This window comes from Anas acuta, chromosome 2, assembly GCF_963932015.1.
Source record: "Anas acuta chromosome 2, bAnaAcu1.1, whole genome shotgun sequence".
NCBI lineage: Eukaryota > Metazoa > Chordata > Aves > Anseriformes > Anatidae > Anas > Anas acuta.
Window position 1 is genome coordinate 95,027,587 of NC_088980.1, and position 15,268 is coordinate 95,042,854.

At 38.1% G+C, this 15,268-nt stretch overlaps 1 protein-coding gene across 1 annotated transcript in view; it reads right to left on the minus strand.

The window, feature by feature from the left end:
- The window catches only part of LOC137850821 (dynein axonemal heavy chain 5-like), a 147,919-nt gene that overhangs the window by 84,998 nt on the left and 47,653 nt on the right, over nt 1–15,268 (minus strand). The window contains exons 38-43 of the mRNA XM_068671256.1: nt 14,653–14,868; nt 12,951–13,097; nt 11,158–11,330; nt 8,534–8,712; nt 4,583–4,770; nt 3,175–3,369 (exon numbers count right to left, since the gene is read on the minus strand). Coding sequence (XP_068527357.1) covers nt 3,175–3,369; nt 4,583–4,770; nt 8,534–8,712; nt 11,158–11,330; nt 12,951–13,097; nt 14,653–14,868 — 1,098 coding nt within the window. The remainder of the gene's footprint in view (nt 1–3,174; nt 3,370–4,582; nt 4,771–8,533; nt 8,713–11,157; nt 11,331–12,950; nt 13,098–14,652; nt 14,869–15,268) is intronic.

The window sequence follows — 15,268 nt, forward strand, 5'->3', positions numbered from 1 at the left end:
AGTATCTTCTGATCTACATGCAATCATTCGTAATGGTAGATTCACAACTCCTACCACTGATAGACTGGAACAATACATTGAGCACTGCTCACAATTTTCAGCACTAAGTAGCTTATTGATTAGGTTTCCAGGTGATACTGAGTTGGTAAACTAGACCATGACTACAGTTCAACATGACCAAGAGAAATTCAATAAATTATCTGGGCTGGGCAGCCAAACTCCACCTCAGCCGCTCTCTCATTCTGCCTCCTCAAAGGGAAAGGGCGATAAAATATAATGAAGAAGGCTTAGGGGTTGAGATAAGGACATGAGATCACTCATGTACTACTGTCATGTGCAAAATAAATAAATAAATAAATAAATAAAAACTCAGCACAGGGAGATCAGTTTATTGCCTATCACTAACAGACTAGAGCAATGAGAACTGAAAGCAAACTAAAAGCACCTTCCCCCTCATCCATCCTTCTCTACGTCCTTCCCCCAAACAGCTCAAGGGAACAGGGAATGGGGGCTGTGGCCAGTCCCTGACACTTCGTCTCTGCTGCTCCTTCATGGTCACTCTCTGCCCCTGCTCCCCGTGGGGTCCCTCCCACGGGATGCCGTCCTTCCCCAGCTGATCCCACATGGGCTGCCCACAGGCAGCAGCTCCTCAAGCACTGCTCCCACACGGCTCCGTCCCATGGGGTCCATCCATCCATCCCCCAGGAGCAAACTGCTCCAGCACGGGTCCCCCACGGCTGGGCGGCAGCTCCCCCCAGACCCCCTGCTCCTGCGGGGGCTCCTCTCCACGGGGGGGCTGCAGCTGCGGCCCGGGGCCTGCTCCTGCGGGGGCTCTCCATGGGCCGCAGCCTCCTCCAGGCCACATCCACCTGCTCCACCGGGGGCTCCTCCACCCACGGGGGGGCTGCAGCGTGGAGATCTGCTCCATGGGGGACCCATGGGCTGCAGGGGGACAGCCTGCTCCACCGGGGGCCTCTCCCTGCACAGCCCGCAGGGGAACTTCTGCTGCCTGCCTGGAGCACCTCCTGCCCTCCTGCTATACCCACCTGGGGGGCTGCAGGGCTGCTTCTCACTCCTCTCTCCCAGCTGCTGTTGCACAGCAGTTTTTTCCCTTTCTTCAATCTGCTCTCCCAGAGGCCCAACCAGCCTCATTCCCTGGCTCATCTGTGGCCAGCAGCAAGTCCCTTTTGGAGCCAGCTGGAGCTGGCTCTGATCTGACATGGGGCAGCTGCTGGACTCTACTCACAGAGGCCACCCCTGCAGTTCCTCTGCCACTAAAAGCTTGCCATGTAAACCCAATGCATGAGGATGAATTTAAATAAAGAGAAAAATACTACACAGATCAAAAATAGCCAACTGCAAAAATATAAAACAGGAGCAACTCTTCCTTATTGAGATGAAAAATGAGTCAGGTGCAGAAAGCTTTTGACAAAAGTATCTGTCACTGGACTAAAACCCCAAACTCACCAATGACATAAATCTACCACTATAGAAGACAATAAAAATGCAAGTGACTTTTTTAGGACAGTTGAAAAGGCCTTTATATTGTGGTTGGCACTTTAATACTGTGCCAAAGCTTGGATTCCACACTGGAAGATGAACCCTACTGAAGAGAATCTAGAAAACAAAGATATCAGCTAACTAGAAAACGTACTATAACAGGAAGAAGTAAAACAAAGTTGGTTTTAGAAGTAGAAAGGGTAAATATGGAGGATAAGTAACAATAAGTCTTTGACATGCAAAAAAATCCTGCAAAGAGGAAGGCAGAAGGAATAGAAAAGAAAAGAAACAATTTATTTAGTTACAGCATGGGAAATTCTTCAAGTCAACTTTAGGGAAAACATTATGACCATAAAGAAAATCAAACTTTGGAACAGGCTGCCTGGGAAAGCTCAGGCATCTGTCAATGCAAAATGTTAAGGAGAGTCATAAACATTTACAGTAAATTATTTAGCTAAGAATTGATTTTTCCTCCAGGCAGGTATATGGATGGCTCTGTCCAGCCTCATTTTCTATGATTCCAGCAGGTGCCAAGTTGTTACCAGTTTACAAACTTAGATGTGAATATTCAGCTAGATACTGCCAAGAATCTTATTTGCATACGGCAACATTAAGACAAAAAGGTTTAATAAATTCCTGTGAAGTTTGGAAGGCAGATTACATGTTTATGATGAAATCTGAAATCATTTGAAAAATGATAGGTCTTAGTGATCTTTTTGGTTTTTTCTCCATGTTAGTCAGCTATCATTGACATTGGAATGAGTCCAGCAGAGAATAAGAGACAATGGTCAAAATTAGTAACAGAGGAAATTTCAATGGAAAATAGTGCCTGTGCCTTAGCATAATCTCCAGGAGGATCTGCTCCATGGTCTTACCAGGCACAGAAGTGAGACTGACTGCCCTGTAGTTCCCTGGGTCTTCCTTTTTTCCCTTCTTATAAACGAGGATTACGTTTCCCCTCTTCCAGTCAGTGGGATCTTCACTGGATTGTCACAGTTTCTCAAATATGATGGACATGGCTTAGCAACTACATCTGCCAGTTCCCTCAGGTCCCGTGGACTTGTGCCTTAGATGGACTTAGGTTCCTTAGATGATCTCGAACCTGATTGTTTCCTGCAGTGGGTGGTTCACCGTTCTTCCAGTCCATGCCTTTGCCTTCTGGTTACATGGCTAGAGGGCCCACAGTTTCCCTAGTCCTCCTTTGATAACTGATGTACCTATAGAGCCTTTCTTGTTGCCCTTGATGTCCCTGGTGAAATTTAATTCTAATAGGTCTGATGGCATTCAGTAAGACAGTGCCTTCTAGGCACTCTTCAGTTATTTACAATTTTTACACTGACTCTCCAATATATCAAGTCTTCCTAAGGTAAGGAGACTGAAAAACCTGTCCTCTACAAAGTTCTGTAGAGTTCTGCACACTGTTCCTCATATCTTCACCATTATCTGTACTGTATTTTAATATTGAGAATTGATTTTAAACCTCCTTTACTGTACAAACTAGTTTGAAATGTAAAAATAACAGTATAATTTCAAATTCTATTGCTGGAACTTGAAACTGACAACCCTAAAAATGACTAGGTTCCCAAGTGTCAAAACAATTATATATCTTATGAAAGTAGATTCTCTACATTCCCTTCTAGTGACAGCATATGGCTGAACAAATATTTATTTTACCTGTTTAGATAACTGCTCTTCACAGAGTTTGTAGAGTGTGTAAAATTTTTGACTAAGGATTTGGTTGTCTCGGAAACCAGCACTTGCCAGCTTGACTCGCATAATAATGCCACGGTCAGGCACCATCATAGCAACTGTGCGAAACTGAATCTTCAGATTTTCTGGAAGTTCCTGTCGTCCTGCATAGCCCGGGTTCTGAAAAATGCAAAATGTAAAATAAAATATTACTTAACGATAGCAGGATAGGAAGGCTTATCTTTTCTGGTAATTATTTGGCAAGCACAGGAGCACATCCACTGGATAACTAAAGAGCGTCACAATTACTCATCACTACTAAGTTGTCCAAGTACTGCAGTTCATGAAGTATCACGTGGGTATTTTGAGATGCCCAAGACACCAGACATAAACAGACAACCACTTACAGACTTTGCTGGAGCTGTTTAAAAAAGTTACTTCCTCAGGGTCTTGATAGTGTTCCAGTGCTGAAGGTTAATGCCCCTTGTGAGCATTATCCAGACCATTTGAGTCCAAAGTTAGTCAGGCAGTACAAGCCACTACTGCATTTAATTTAAATTAATCAATCTGACCTTTCACTGAAGATGTCTAAGTCACTCATATGACTACCACATGGGTTGGTTGTGACAACAGTAGTATCTGGCTATGCACTGATAGCTTCTTAAATTCTTCCAGCTGCTTTTACACTGCATTTTTACTGGCATTGGTACACTACTGGTTAATTTGTCAAATTGTCTTTTTTTTTCTTTCTTTTAAAACTTAGAGTGACAACATTAACAGCTTCTCAAAGACAGGAAACCTTACAATAAAGACAAATATTTCAGTTTTGCATATGTCTCCCCCTATACAGCTAAGGAGGGGGAGATACAAAGATGCTTTTAGAGTACGCTTACACTTTCCTGCTTCTTTGCCTCCTTCACTGACAGAAACAGTCCACAGACACCAAAGATAAATCTCTGGGAGGTCAGTGAACCAGAGTGAAGGTGACTTCCTTCATCCTGTCATACAGAAGGATTAAGGTCAAAAATTCTTCACAGGTGGTAAAATACTGACCAGAACACCTACGGTAGTCCTTCCAATAGTCAACTACTACTGTTTCATTTTGACAGACTTTGATTAAAAATATGAGATGGTTGGATTTAATCTCAATCTATCAAATACTGAGCAAAAAACTAAAATATGTAGTTAATGTTGACTGCATATACCAAGTCCTAAATTCAAGTTAAAAATATTGGCAAGAGAAAATATCATCATTATCATTAGACCAAATTATTGTTCAAATCCTATTCACTATTCTCTAACAGACAGTTCCAATGATTTGAACAAGGATACTTCTATGGGCAATGAAATGGGAAAGATTGTCCATACTGGTGCTATTTATGCACATACATACCATAGTCAGAAATATGCCAAATTCTCTGTCCATGTCAACAACATCACCATCAGTGAAAATGAACTGAGGTTTCTTATTTTTCTTACACTGAAGTACAATATATATCTGCTGGGCAGCTACTGATAAAACTGGAAGTTCAATGCGGTTAAATTCATCAAAGCAACCCCATGCACCTGACTGGGCCAAACCTAAAAAGGCAATAAGGAAAATATTTGGTTAAACACAGTGTGTCAGATCAAACAAGAAGAATTTATATATATATATATATATATATATATATATATATATATATATATATATATAAATTATATATATAGCATTAAATATATATATATCAGATTCTATATAACATAACAGGAGGAAAAGAGAATAAACACGGAATAAAATAAGGAGTAAAAACTCAAATTACGATGTGCATTAACAACACTAAGAAAAAGAATTATCCCTTGTAAGAAAGATATATCAAATTCTTCTCAAAGAATCCTAGACTTCTGCAGTAACCATAAGGAGGAAATCAGTCAGTAATATCGTATATAGTACTTACCATCAAAACATATATTTAGCATAGAAACCCATCTATGCAGGGAGTGAAATTGTCAAAGATAAGCTCAGGAGACACCCATCTAATGCAAAGCACAGGATCAAATTCAGAAATCACTACGTTTGTGTAAGCACCATTATACCTTTTTATAACAGTTAATTATTAGGTTAAAAATTGTTGGAGAATAGCATTCTGCTGTTCAAGACAGAGGAATCTGAAGTCACACAACTATCATTTGTAACAGGCCATGGAGTTCTAGACAGATATTAGTATCCATAAACATCATGAAACTAATGTCTTCTGGAGGGTCAAACACTCCTTCTTCTGTGTCATGTTTGAAGGATTGAAATAGGAGAGTCACCAGTAGCAGCTTTCCCAAGAGGTAACAGGAAAGCTGTGTCATCCCCTGCACTTGCACAGCCACTCCACAAGAGACAAAAGCTAGCACGTCTATGCAAGAATTGCAATCTTCTTTCTCAAAGCCCATAGCTGACTAGTGTTTCTATTGCCTGGGTTAAGCAAGGTCCTGGATGAACACCTTAACTACTGCTACAAACAAATATTCAGAGGTGCTTAATTCATCCCAATGGCCTAGTGGAGCTTAGTTGGGCTTAAGACATTTGAAGACAGCTCTAACATACAGTACATACGGGCACTATAAAACAAATTGAATGTAACATTGCACAAAACTTTCATCTGTCTTACTGGGCCAACTGTTCAATTTCATCTCTGATGAAAGTAAACCTTTTTATCATGGAGCTGCCCTAGTCTTGCTGCTCCTTTGCAAAAAAAAAATTTGCAAATGTTTTTCAAATTCATTTGGTTCCATTTGTTTCATATACTGCATGGCTATTAGGACCCAGACTGAGGAAAAAAAAAAAAAAAAAAAAAGAAAAAAAAATGTTTTTGCTACTTGATTTAATAAACAGCAATATCTACTCTTAGGGATATAGCAAGGAAAAGCCCTAAAGCTGAACATTCTTTAACAAAGAGACTCTGTCCCTTATCATAATATCTCCTACACTTATTACCTGTATATCAAATGTATTTTTTGAAATTGCTTTCTCTAAAGGATGATTTCAGTTCTAGACAAGCAATTTTTCCTTGGGGAAGCGAGAATATCACTTGTTCTGTAATGCCACCTGCTGCATGGCGTTGGGAAACCTGACTCTCAGGCAAGGCCAATATCCCCCAGTTTTGAATTAATTCAGTTCTTGCAAAATTATTTCCCTCTGGCAGTGAAGACAGAAAGACAGACAGACAAAAAGAAAGGAAGAGAACATATACACATAAACATACCACCACACACACACAGGCAAAGGTATGTCAAGCAAACTGTCAGCTGCGTAACAGCTTAGAGCCAATTTAATTTTGTTGTGCACTGTCATATTGTGCATAAAGGAAAGGGAAAGGGAAAAAGGGAAAGGGAAAAAGGGAAAGGGAAAAAGGGAAAGGGAAAAAGGGAAAGGGAAAAAGGGAAAGGGAAAAAGGGAAAGGGAAAAAGGGAAAGGGAAAAGCTATATGTAATCCCACCTTTTTCTCACTCACAGACACCCAACTAAAAGCTGAAAATTGTGACCTTGACTGAAAAGTATTCCTACACACAGCTAGTTCAGTCTCTAGCTGAGAAATGTTCCTGCATCTGTTTGTTATTATATAAATGAGCAGCTTTACATAGCTCCTGACCTCTAGGGGACTATTTTCTCTTTTGATATGCAATGATCTGGCCTTAGTCAGATACATAGTATTTACCTCTGGTAAGGACTACAATATGTTCAGCACAAGAAGTCATAGGAAAGAAAACTGCCAGGAAACTTTCACCCACATCCCAATGTGACTTAATGAGATACTGTGAAAACTGTTTTCTGCTCCCACTGCTCATCAGAGTACCACAGGAGCCAGCTTCAGCCTCACCCAAGGCAGTGAATTCACCTAAAAAGATCAAAACTAAACCTTAAAATTAACTAAAAGGCTAACTAATGCTTAAAGTGAAGACAGTGATGAAACACTTCATTCCTGTGACATAGCAAAACGTCTGTTAAGAGTGGACTCTTTATGGGACCAGCTCAGGACCAGGGAATAGAGTCTTACAATGGCTAAGGACAGTCATGAGCTCTACCAACTGCAGCTTCCCAATAGCAGCTGTGCTACCACAGATTACTGATATGGAAATGATATTGTTGCTGTAGCAGGGAGCACTTTATCCTCTCTTTCTGTAGGCGTGTCTTCTTGACTGTTTAAGAGAGAGAGAGAGAGAGATACCAGCACCTTTTCAAAGCTCCATGCATCTCTTCTGTCATGGATCATGGTTCAGAGGCTGGCTGAGACAAACAAAGCAAGAATGGAAATATTTTTTATTTATGTTCACATTCTTATAAATGGTGCTAATGTCTTGAATTTTCAGTTACTGAGAAGCAGGGCATTCTGCCGAATGCATAACTAGACAGACAAAAAATTCAGAGCCATGATCAGAAATATTTGGCAAATTGGTGTTTGTTTTTTGTTTTCCTTCTTCCTCTGTTCTACTTGTTCCCATTTTCCTTTTTTAATACATCCATTAAAGAAAATTAACAAGTTAATGAGGCCCAAAAATGTCTGTAAAAGAACAAAAGGATTAGGAAGAGGAACAGTGAAGTCCAGCGAAACTAGTCCTAGTCCTGTTTTTAACCCAGCTCTTCTAAATATGTACTACAGGTATTCTTGATCAAACTCAGCCATACACATACAAAGTAAGACCATACAGGAGACTGGATAGAAAGATGAAAAATTAAATATAAGATCATCTTAATCCAAATATGGCATAGCTTTCAGGCTTTCTACCTTCATTAGAAAAGTTTAACTGGATACTCTTAAGCTTTTAAACATAAAATCAAATACAAAAGCTACTTTATTAAAATCTTGGCCAGCTCTGCTCATTTCTTAATTAAAAATAGAAATGATCTCCAGGTTATATTTTCAATGTTCAGGAAGTATTACAACAGTGAAAATTATTTTTATGATAGCTTGTGTTCAGTTTAAGAGCCCAACACTTACAGAAAATGGTTACATTCTTGGGTCTGCAAGTCCATATAAGCCATTGTAGCTATATACAGGAAAACAGACATCATGCAGTTCACAGACATTGGATCATCTGACCACTGCTTGCACAACTGACTTTAGAGCTCTGTTTGTAACATAACCAAACAAACACGCTTATATGTTTGGTTATGTTTATAACATAACCAAACAAACAAAAAATGGAAAGCATGGGAAAAACAAAACAAACAACAACAACAAAAATCAAACATCAGGAAAAACTGATAAACATGCATCTGGAAATGTGAGAAAACAGGGAAGAAAATATCCCTCCATAACTAATGAAGAGACAAAAACTGATGACTGCAAAATGAACAAACCAGATTATTTCTTACCTTTATAGATACGGCCCAATCCTCTGTAGTCCATTTGGTCTGAACAATTGAAAACAACAACGTACTTTCCCAAGCATTTTCCCATGTCTTTAGTTGTCTCTGTTTTCCCTGTCCCTGCAGGCCCTGCAGGCGCACCACCCATACTCATGCCCAGGGCCTGTGCCAGAGTGATGTAACACCTGGAGACAGAACAAGCGGCTTTTTACTAGGACAGACAGTGATAAGATGAGAGGAGTGGTTTAAAACTAAAAGAGGGGAGATTTATATGAGATGTTAGGAAGAAATTCTTCATTCAGATGGTGGTGAGGCACTGGCACAGGCTGCCCAGAGCAGCTGTGGATGCCCCATCCCTGGAGGTGCTCAAGGCCAGTCTGGATGGGGCTTTGGGCAGCCTGGGCTGATGAGAGGTGTCCCTGCTCATGGCAGGGGACTGGAACTGGGTGGGCTTTAAGGTCCCTTCCAGCCCAAACCATTCTGGGATTCTGTGATCAATCCTTTTCTGCTATTAATTACTTTAAGGTCCCTTAATGTAACCACAGCATTTGCATTATATAGAGCTGGGGGAGGGGGCAGAAATACTTGTTCTTCCTTGCGGTAAGTACTGGGTTGACATCCCCAAGGTTAATTCACAGCCTCCCTAGATAGCATGGAGACTACTGAAGGGAGAAAGAAGGCTACTGTTCTAACCTATAATGCTCCAAAATCCCAGCAAGCCCATGTCCAACAATTTTAACCCTGTGATACTCAATAACTTTATGATATGTCTGGGGAGAGAAAATGGGCACTGAAAAAGAAACAAATGGCAATAACTTCCTATAAAGTAATACAGTGCTCATCGTAACACTGGCAGTAATAATGCTTTATTGCCTTATTACACCATAATCAGTAACAGTTAACACTGAAAAAAATACAGTCCCTAACAGTTCTGCTGCTGAAACAGAGTTAAGGACAAAATCCATACATGTCAAAAGTCCTAAGAAAGAAAACAGCACTTGCATTTCTTTTTATTTTAACTGCCGTGACATGGTCTGTGTCTGACATGATGCTCAGGAGCATCCGATTTCAGTCCCACCATCTTAATGTAGTGTATTTCTTATGTGCTTCAGGAATCTTTCTGACCACAAGGTCATTGGCCAAACAGCACTCGACTCCAAGATGATTAACAGGAAGCACAAATATTATTATTTGAAAATTGCCAGGGGCTCATACAAGTCCATATGGCAGCATTAAAGTATTAAAAAGGAAAAGCCTATAAGGGGAATTAACTCTGTTCTCACACAATACTACTTAGGTACATAGGTTTCTCCTAACAACACTAAAAAATATCCCTGCTTCAAACACTCTTCCAGTACATGACAGTAGATAGCCACCAATCTCTGCAGCTCTGCTTGGATCTTGTAGGTTTGGCCAAGAACAGATACCTGTGGGGTTTATTTTGCTATTGTTACAGCTTAAGCTCATGCAAAAGACTCATTTTCTTCCAAAATGTCACCCTGTGCTAGTTTTCAATCTCACGTGACATTGTACCCTGAACCAATCCCTAGCCAATCAGGCTGCATTTTAATTCTGTGAACAAATTTTGAATAACTGCATTTTCTTGATACTGCCTCTCTCAATGGGCAAAAATGTTGTCTCCATGGTAGTGCTGCCATACCCACTAATCAAATGCATGTTTACTGCTGCAAACAGATCTCTATCTAGCATAGGAATAATAAGGTACATTACATAGAATTTGGCAGATGTGTGTTATATATTAAAAACTAGGTGTCCAAGCACAGAGCTTTGGCTCTCTAAATAGCTCATTGGGCGTAATTTCAGTTCAGAAATTGGCAAAAGTCTGAAATTTCACTTAATAAGTAAATAAAATCTTGCAATATAGAGAGTGAAAAGATAATTCCAGCATTAATTCAACAGCCTGCAGCCATTCTTCACGTAACAAACTGAACATGCACAGTATTTTGACACTCCTGTTCACACATAACTAGTTTTGGCATCATGAATACAACTGCCTCTTGCCTAGGTGAAGCACTACTGAGTACTTCAGGAATATATGCATATAACAGAGTTTGTACTGTGATGCATAACTCTTCAGCAATAAAAAGTTCTCCATAAATTTTGTGTTCAAAACTTATGTTTTTGTTGTTTTGTTTTGTTTTCTTTTTGCACTCCATGGGCCTTTCTTTAAACCATGCTTCTACTAGTTATTTGAGGCAATGTCCTAAGTTACTGATTTTTAGCTCTTAGATGACTTCAAATTAATTATTTGCCATAACCCCAAATTCAAATGCAACAATTAGGTTACTGAAAGCAGCAACATACTGTTACGTGGATCCACTTTGTTTAGTGGATGTAGTGTATGACATTTAGCTATGGTCACCTTGAGCACAAGTAAGCTTTCAATATCTACCACAGCACACACAGCTCAAACAAACATTCAAAGAAAAGTCAGGGTCCCTCGCTGGGGTGCCTGTTTTCTCTAAATGAATATATAAGCACTGGCCTCTGCTGTTCGGCATCAATATTGCAGCACTATACTGCAAACCAATGAATTCTGACTCTCATGAAAGTTAAAGAAAATAAGTCTTTGCTTCAAGTACTATATACTGCCATCTTTTTATAGTTACCTGTCAGTTAAAGGAGTTATAACAAGTCTGTCTGTACACCCTAAGTATTCATTGCAGTAGGTGAACTCTACATCAGTGATTTGGATAACACATTTATCCAAGTCTTCGAGAAAATAAAATCGAGACTGTTTTTGCCATTCAAAATCAGATGGAGATTTAACATTCATACGGACCTACAATAGAAGAGAAATATTATTAATACAGAAACAGTATAACAAATTCATCTTCAGTTCTGTTCTCCCTACACAAGAAAATCTGCTATGCATAAATTCAAGAGATCAAAGACTGAACATAAAATGAGTCAGGATTCAAGACATCCAGTATTCTTTTCAATCCTCATTGTATGACTTAATCTGATCCTTTTTAATCTTTCTGATCACTTTGATTTTCCTCTGAATTGTGTAGAGAAATTGTGGATTTTGTTGTAGAAAGATATTGAAGAAAAAGGATGGTAAGCTTCATAAAAAGCTAAGCAATAATATTGGTTACACTGCATGATGTCACTACTCATGGAAATATTAAATGTTAGACAAAGATGGAATGCATTCTACACGTCTATGTACTTCTTTAGTTGGGATATATTCTTCTGTATGAAGATGCCACATGTTTAGAACTGTAGTATGTTAATAAATCTTGATCCATTATATTTGACACATGATCTCAAAACCATTGTTCTCTTACAAAATACGTGGTTATTGGCATTGTAGATATACTTCAAGGGAAAGGAGAGATTATGGTTTCCCAACCACTTCCCCATACTTTCTCTTAATCAAAAAAAAAAAAAAAAAAAAAAAAAAAAAAACATCATTTAGCAGGGAATAGGATGTTTTAACAGAATGGGATAATATTAGATGAATCAATTAAGGATCCTTGCCTTGGATTTCTCCTTGATTTTTTATTTTACGTATAGACACTTTAAAATTAGCCCATTTTCTGTGATTCAATTTCGTACAATATGACATTACATTAATTCATAATGAAATGTCCAATTAAGAAACCAATTATGAAAATCAAAAATTATGAGCACAGGATAAAACCATTTGCTTAACTTAGAACCTGGCAGTTTTCTTTCCAACTTTTAGTATTTCTTGATGATTTTCTTTCTTTACACAGGCATATAATATTTATCTTCCTAAAGTACACATACAAATTAAACAGCGTTGTATTGTATTACTAACCTTTCCATAGTGCAAGCTTTTTGAAAGTTATTTTACTCCCATTTTTGTAAATGTAGTTTCATATATTGAAAAAGCTTATCTAATGGAAATTTGATGCAACCCAATTATAAAAATAAAACAAAACGTTTAAATATCTGTTCTGGGTATTGTTGCTCTCCATTTCAAACATGTGAAACCTCACTGCTTTAATCTTCAAATAACTGTTACCTTAAATCAACACAGAGGCCAGACTGGAAAACATACAATTGATAGCAATACTAAAGGGCCATTTTTTCTTTTTTTACATTTTATTTAAATAATTTATTAAATTTTCAATTTGTGAGAACATCTTAATTCTAAAAATTTAAGCTTTTTGCCCACAATGAATTTTTGCATGAGTATCAACAACCGTTTTAAAAACTGAAGAGCAGTAAGCCTGAATCCATGAACTTATCTATAATTCACCCTTATCTCTGCATGACATCTATATGAAATGAAACTGAATAGAACAGATATGCTATATCACAGCACTAATATCAGAGCTACTCAGAGAGAATACATTGTAAGATTTGTTTATAAATTATATGCACAAAAGCTTCCATAGAGAAAGTCCCTTAAAGGTTTTCAAAAACTTACCAAATCATCAAAGATATCTTTCTGGTGTACATGAATAGTGATTAAAGTTTCATATTTTGTGCGCTCCATTCTTGTCAGATCGTGTGTTGTCATATCGATCAAATCATTCAAAAGCTCCAAAAACTTCTGATTTGTTGTGTGCATTACCTTTTCCATATAGCAAGAACAGTCATATTAATACAAAAATAATTTGTTTTTCCAGTGTTTAAAAAAAATATCTGCAAACACCTGTGCTCACGAAATCTATGACTTTCTTTGTATTTATTAAGTTTAGAATCCTAAATTTGGATATGCAGGCTGCCTTCCGTGCACACATTCCTAGCCCAACAAAATACAATATCATTATATATCTAGGTGAACAGGTCACATGAGATTTTATTCCAAGATTAGTGTTCCCTCTACTATATATTACAACTTCAAATGATTGCATGTACTTTTTTAGAACCATAAGCCTTTGTGTTTGGGTATTAAACATTAGCCTGACCAGTATCTACTCTTCAGGGAGGGCACAGAAACCTAGAGATCTATCTCATACTCTTAATACCACTGCTGAAATAATAATTTCTTATGTGGTAGCACACTCTGTTTCAAAATTCCACAAAATACAAAATGACTATACCGTACTGATTTAGGTAAACTGTGTCAGCCTATGTCAGTGATTTTCCTGGTACACAATAAATCATTAAGCACTGAGGTGTCAGAAAGGGCAGTTCATATTTATTCCTGTTACAAGTATGTGAGAGAACAATCACACAAGCTTTCTGTGAATATATGCAAACCCTAAAACTCCCCTTGTTTGCTGAGAAAATAACTGCTAAAAACACTCCAAAAGTAACGGAGCAGTATTGAATCTCTCTACCCCTCCAAAATATATGATGCTTGTCCGACAAACTTCTAGGCAATGCAAAAGAATCTGAGTCTAGTTAGTTTTAAAAACTGGTCTGCACCCTTTTTAAATTTTGTATGATGCAGAAAAGGAGGCACTAAATGGTCTTCTCTGCAGACTAGAGTCTGTTTTAATTGACTCTAAAAGTACAACAAAGTACCTTTCTCCTCCATTTTCATTTATGGTAGTATGGTGTTACTATTTCTTAGTCTCATTTCACAGTATATTCCTGATTAACAGTAATTTTCAACTCTTTAGTTCATATCCTCTCCTTCCTACTTTAGAGAATCAGTCTTATTACATTAGTAACACCTTGCTGTTAACAATATCTTCTTTGAGTGTTTGAGATGAAACCAGCATCTCTTCAAATAGCTTCTATTCATTCCCTTGCCTAAAAAAAATAGAGCTCACTAACTGCAGATTATAACACACTGTTACAGTAGACCAAAGCCCATAAGGTTGAAATATTTCTCCAAATATGGGGAGCTCTTATTTCTTTCCAAATCTGATTTTGGGAAAGTAATAGGATGAGATTCACTGTATTCCCAAACTGACAAATTAGCTCTTCTCAAGATTAATGTGCTGTCAAAACAATAGAGAGAAATCACAGGATTAGAAACAATTTTAAAGCATATGCTGGGGGATTTGTGACCTCTTAACACTTTTAATTATTTTATTTTCCTGTTAGTTAATTTCATATTCAGGTTACTTAATTTGTATTTTTTGCTTTTTCCTATGAATTACTTTATTTTTTCACAATATGTACTGATCCAAACAATATTTTTAATTAATCCCCAGAGATTCATTAAATACTACCTTTTTGTCTGTTTTGGTACTGTTCAGAGCATTCTCTGCATCTCTGGTCCAAATCATTTGAATTCCCAGAAGTCCTATTTGTGCAGGAAACATTGCCTGAAAATCATACAGTTTAAATCCTGAGTCGCTAATGGCCACTGATGCCTCTCTAATGATGGTGTGGATTGTTTTCCTAATCCCATTCAGCAGCTGACCTAACCAGAATTCCACATTGCCCTGAAATAAACAAGAAAATACTTTTAAAGAATTAGTTTATGAATAATTCACAAGGAGAAACAGCCCTGTGTGACTTCTTTTTTCCAGTCCTTCAAACTCCCACTCCCCTGTTTGCTATTCTCTTTGCTTTTTTATGTTATTCTCTAACCTAAAAGATTCCTGTCCTCCTTCTGCTCCACTGCATTTCTGTGTGCCCTTATAGTGATGGATTTAGCACTTCATATCAGCACTGATGGAAAAAACAGCTAAAGTAATTGTTACAGAATGACACAAGACTCCTGTCCTTTCCGGCCTTGATTATGCTGTTCACATTGGAAGGTTTTCATTCGGCTAGTCAAATTGTAACACGATGCAACACTGTTGGTCACTACAACATAAATCTACTTTAAATCAAGTCATG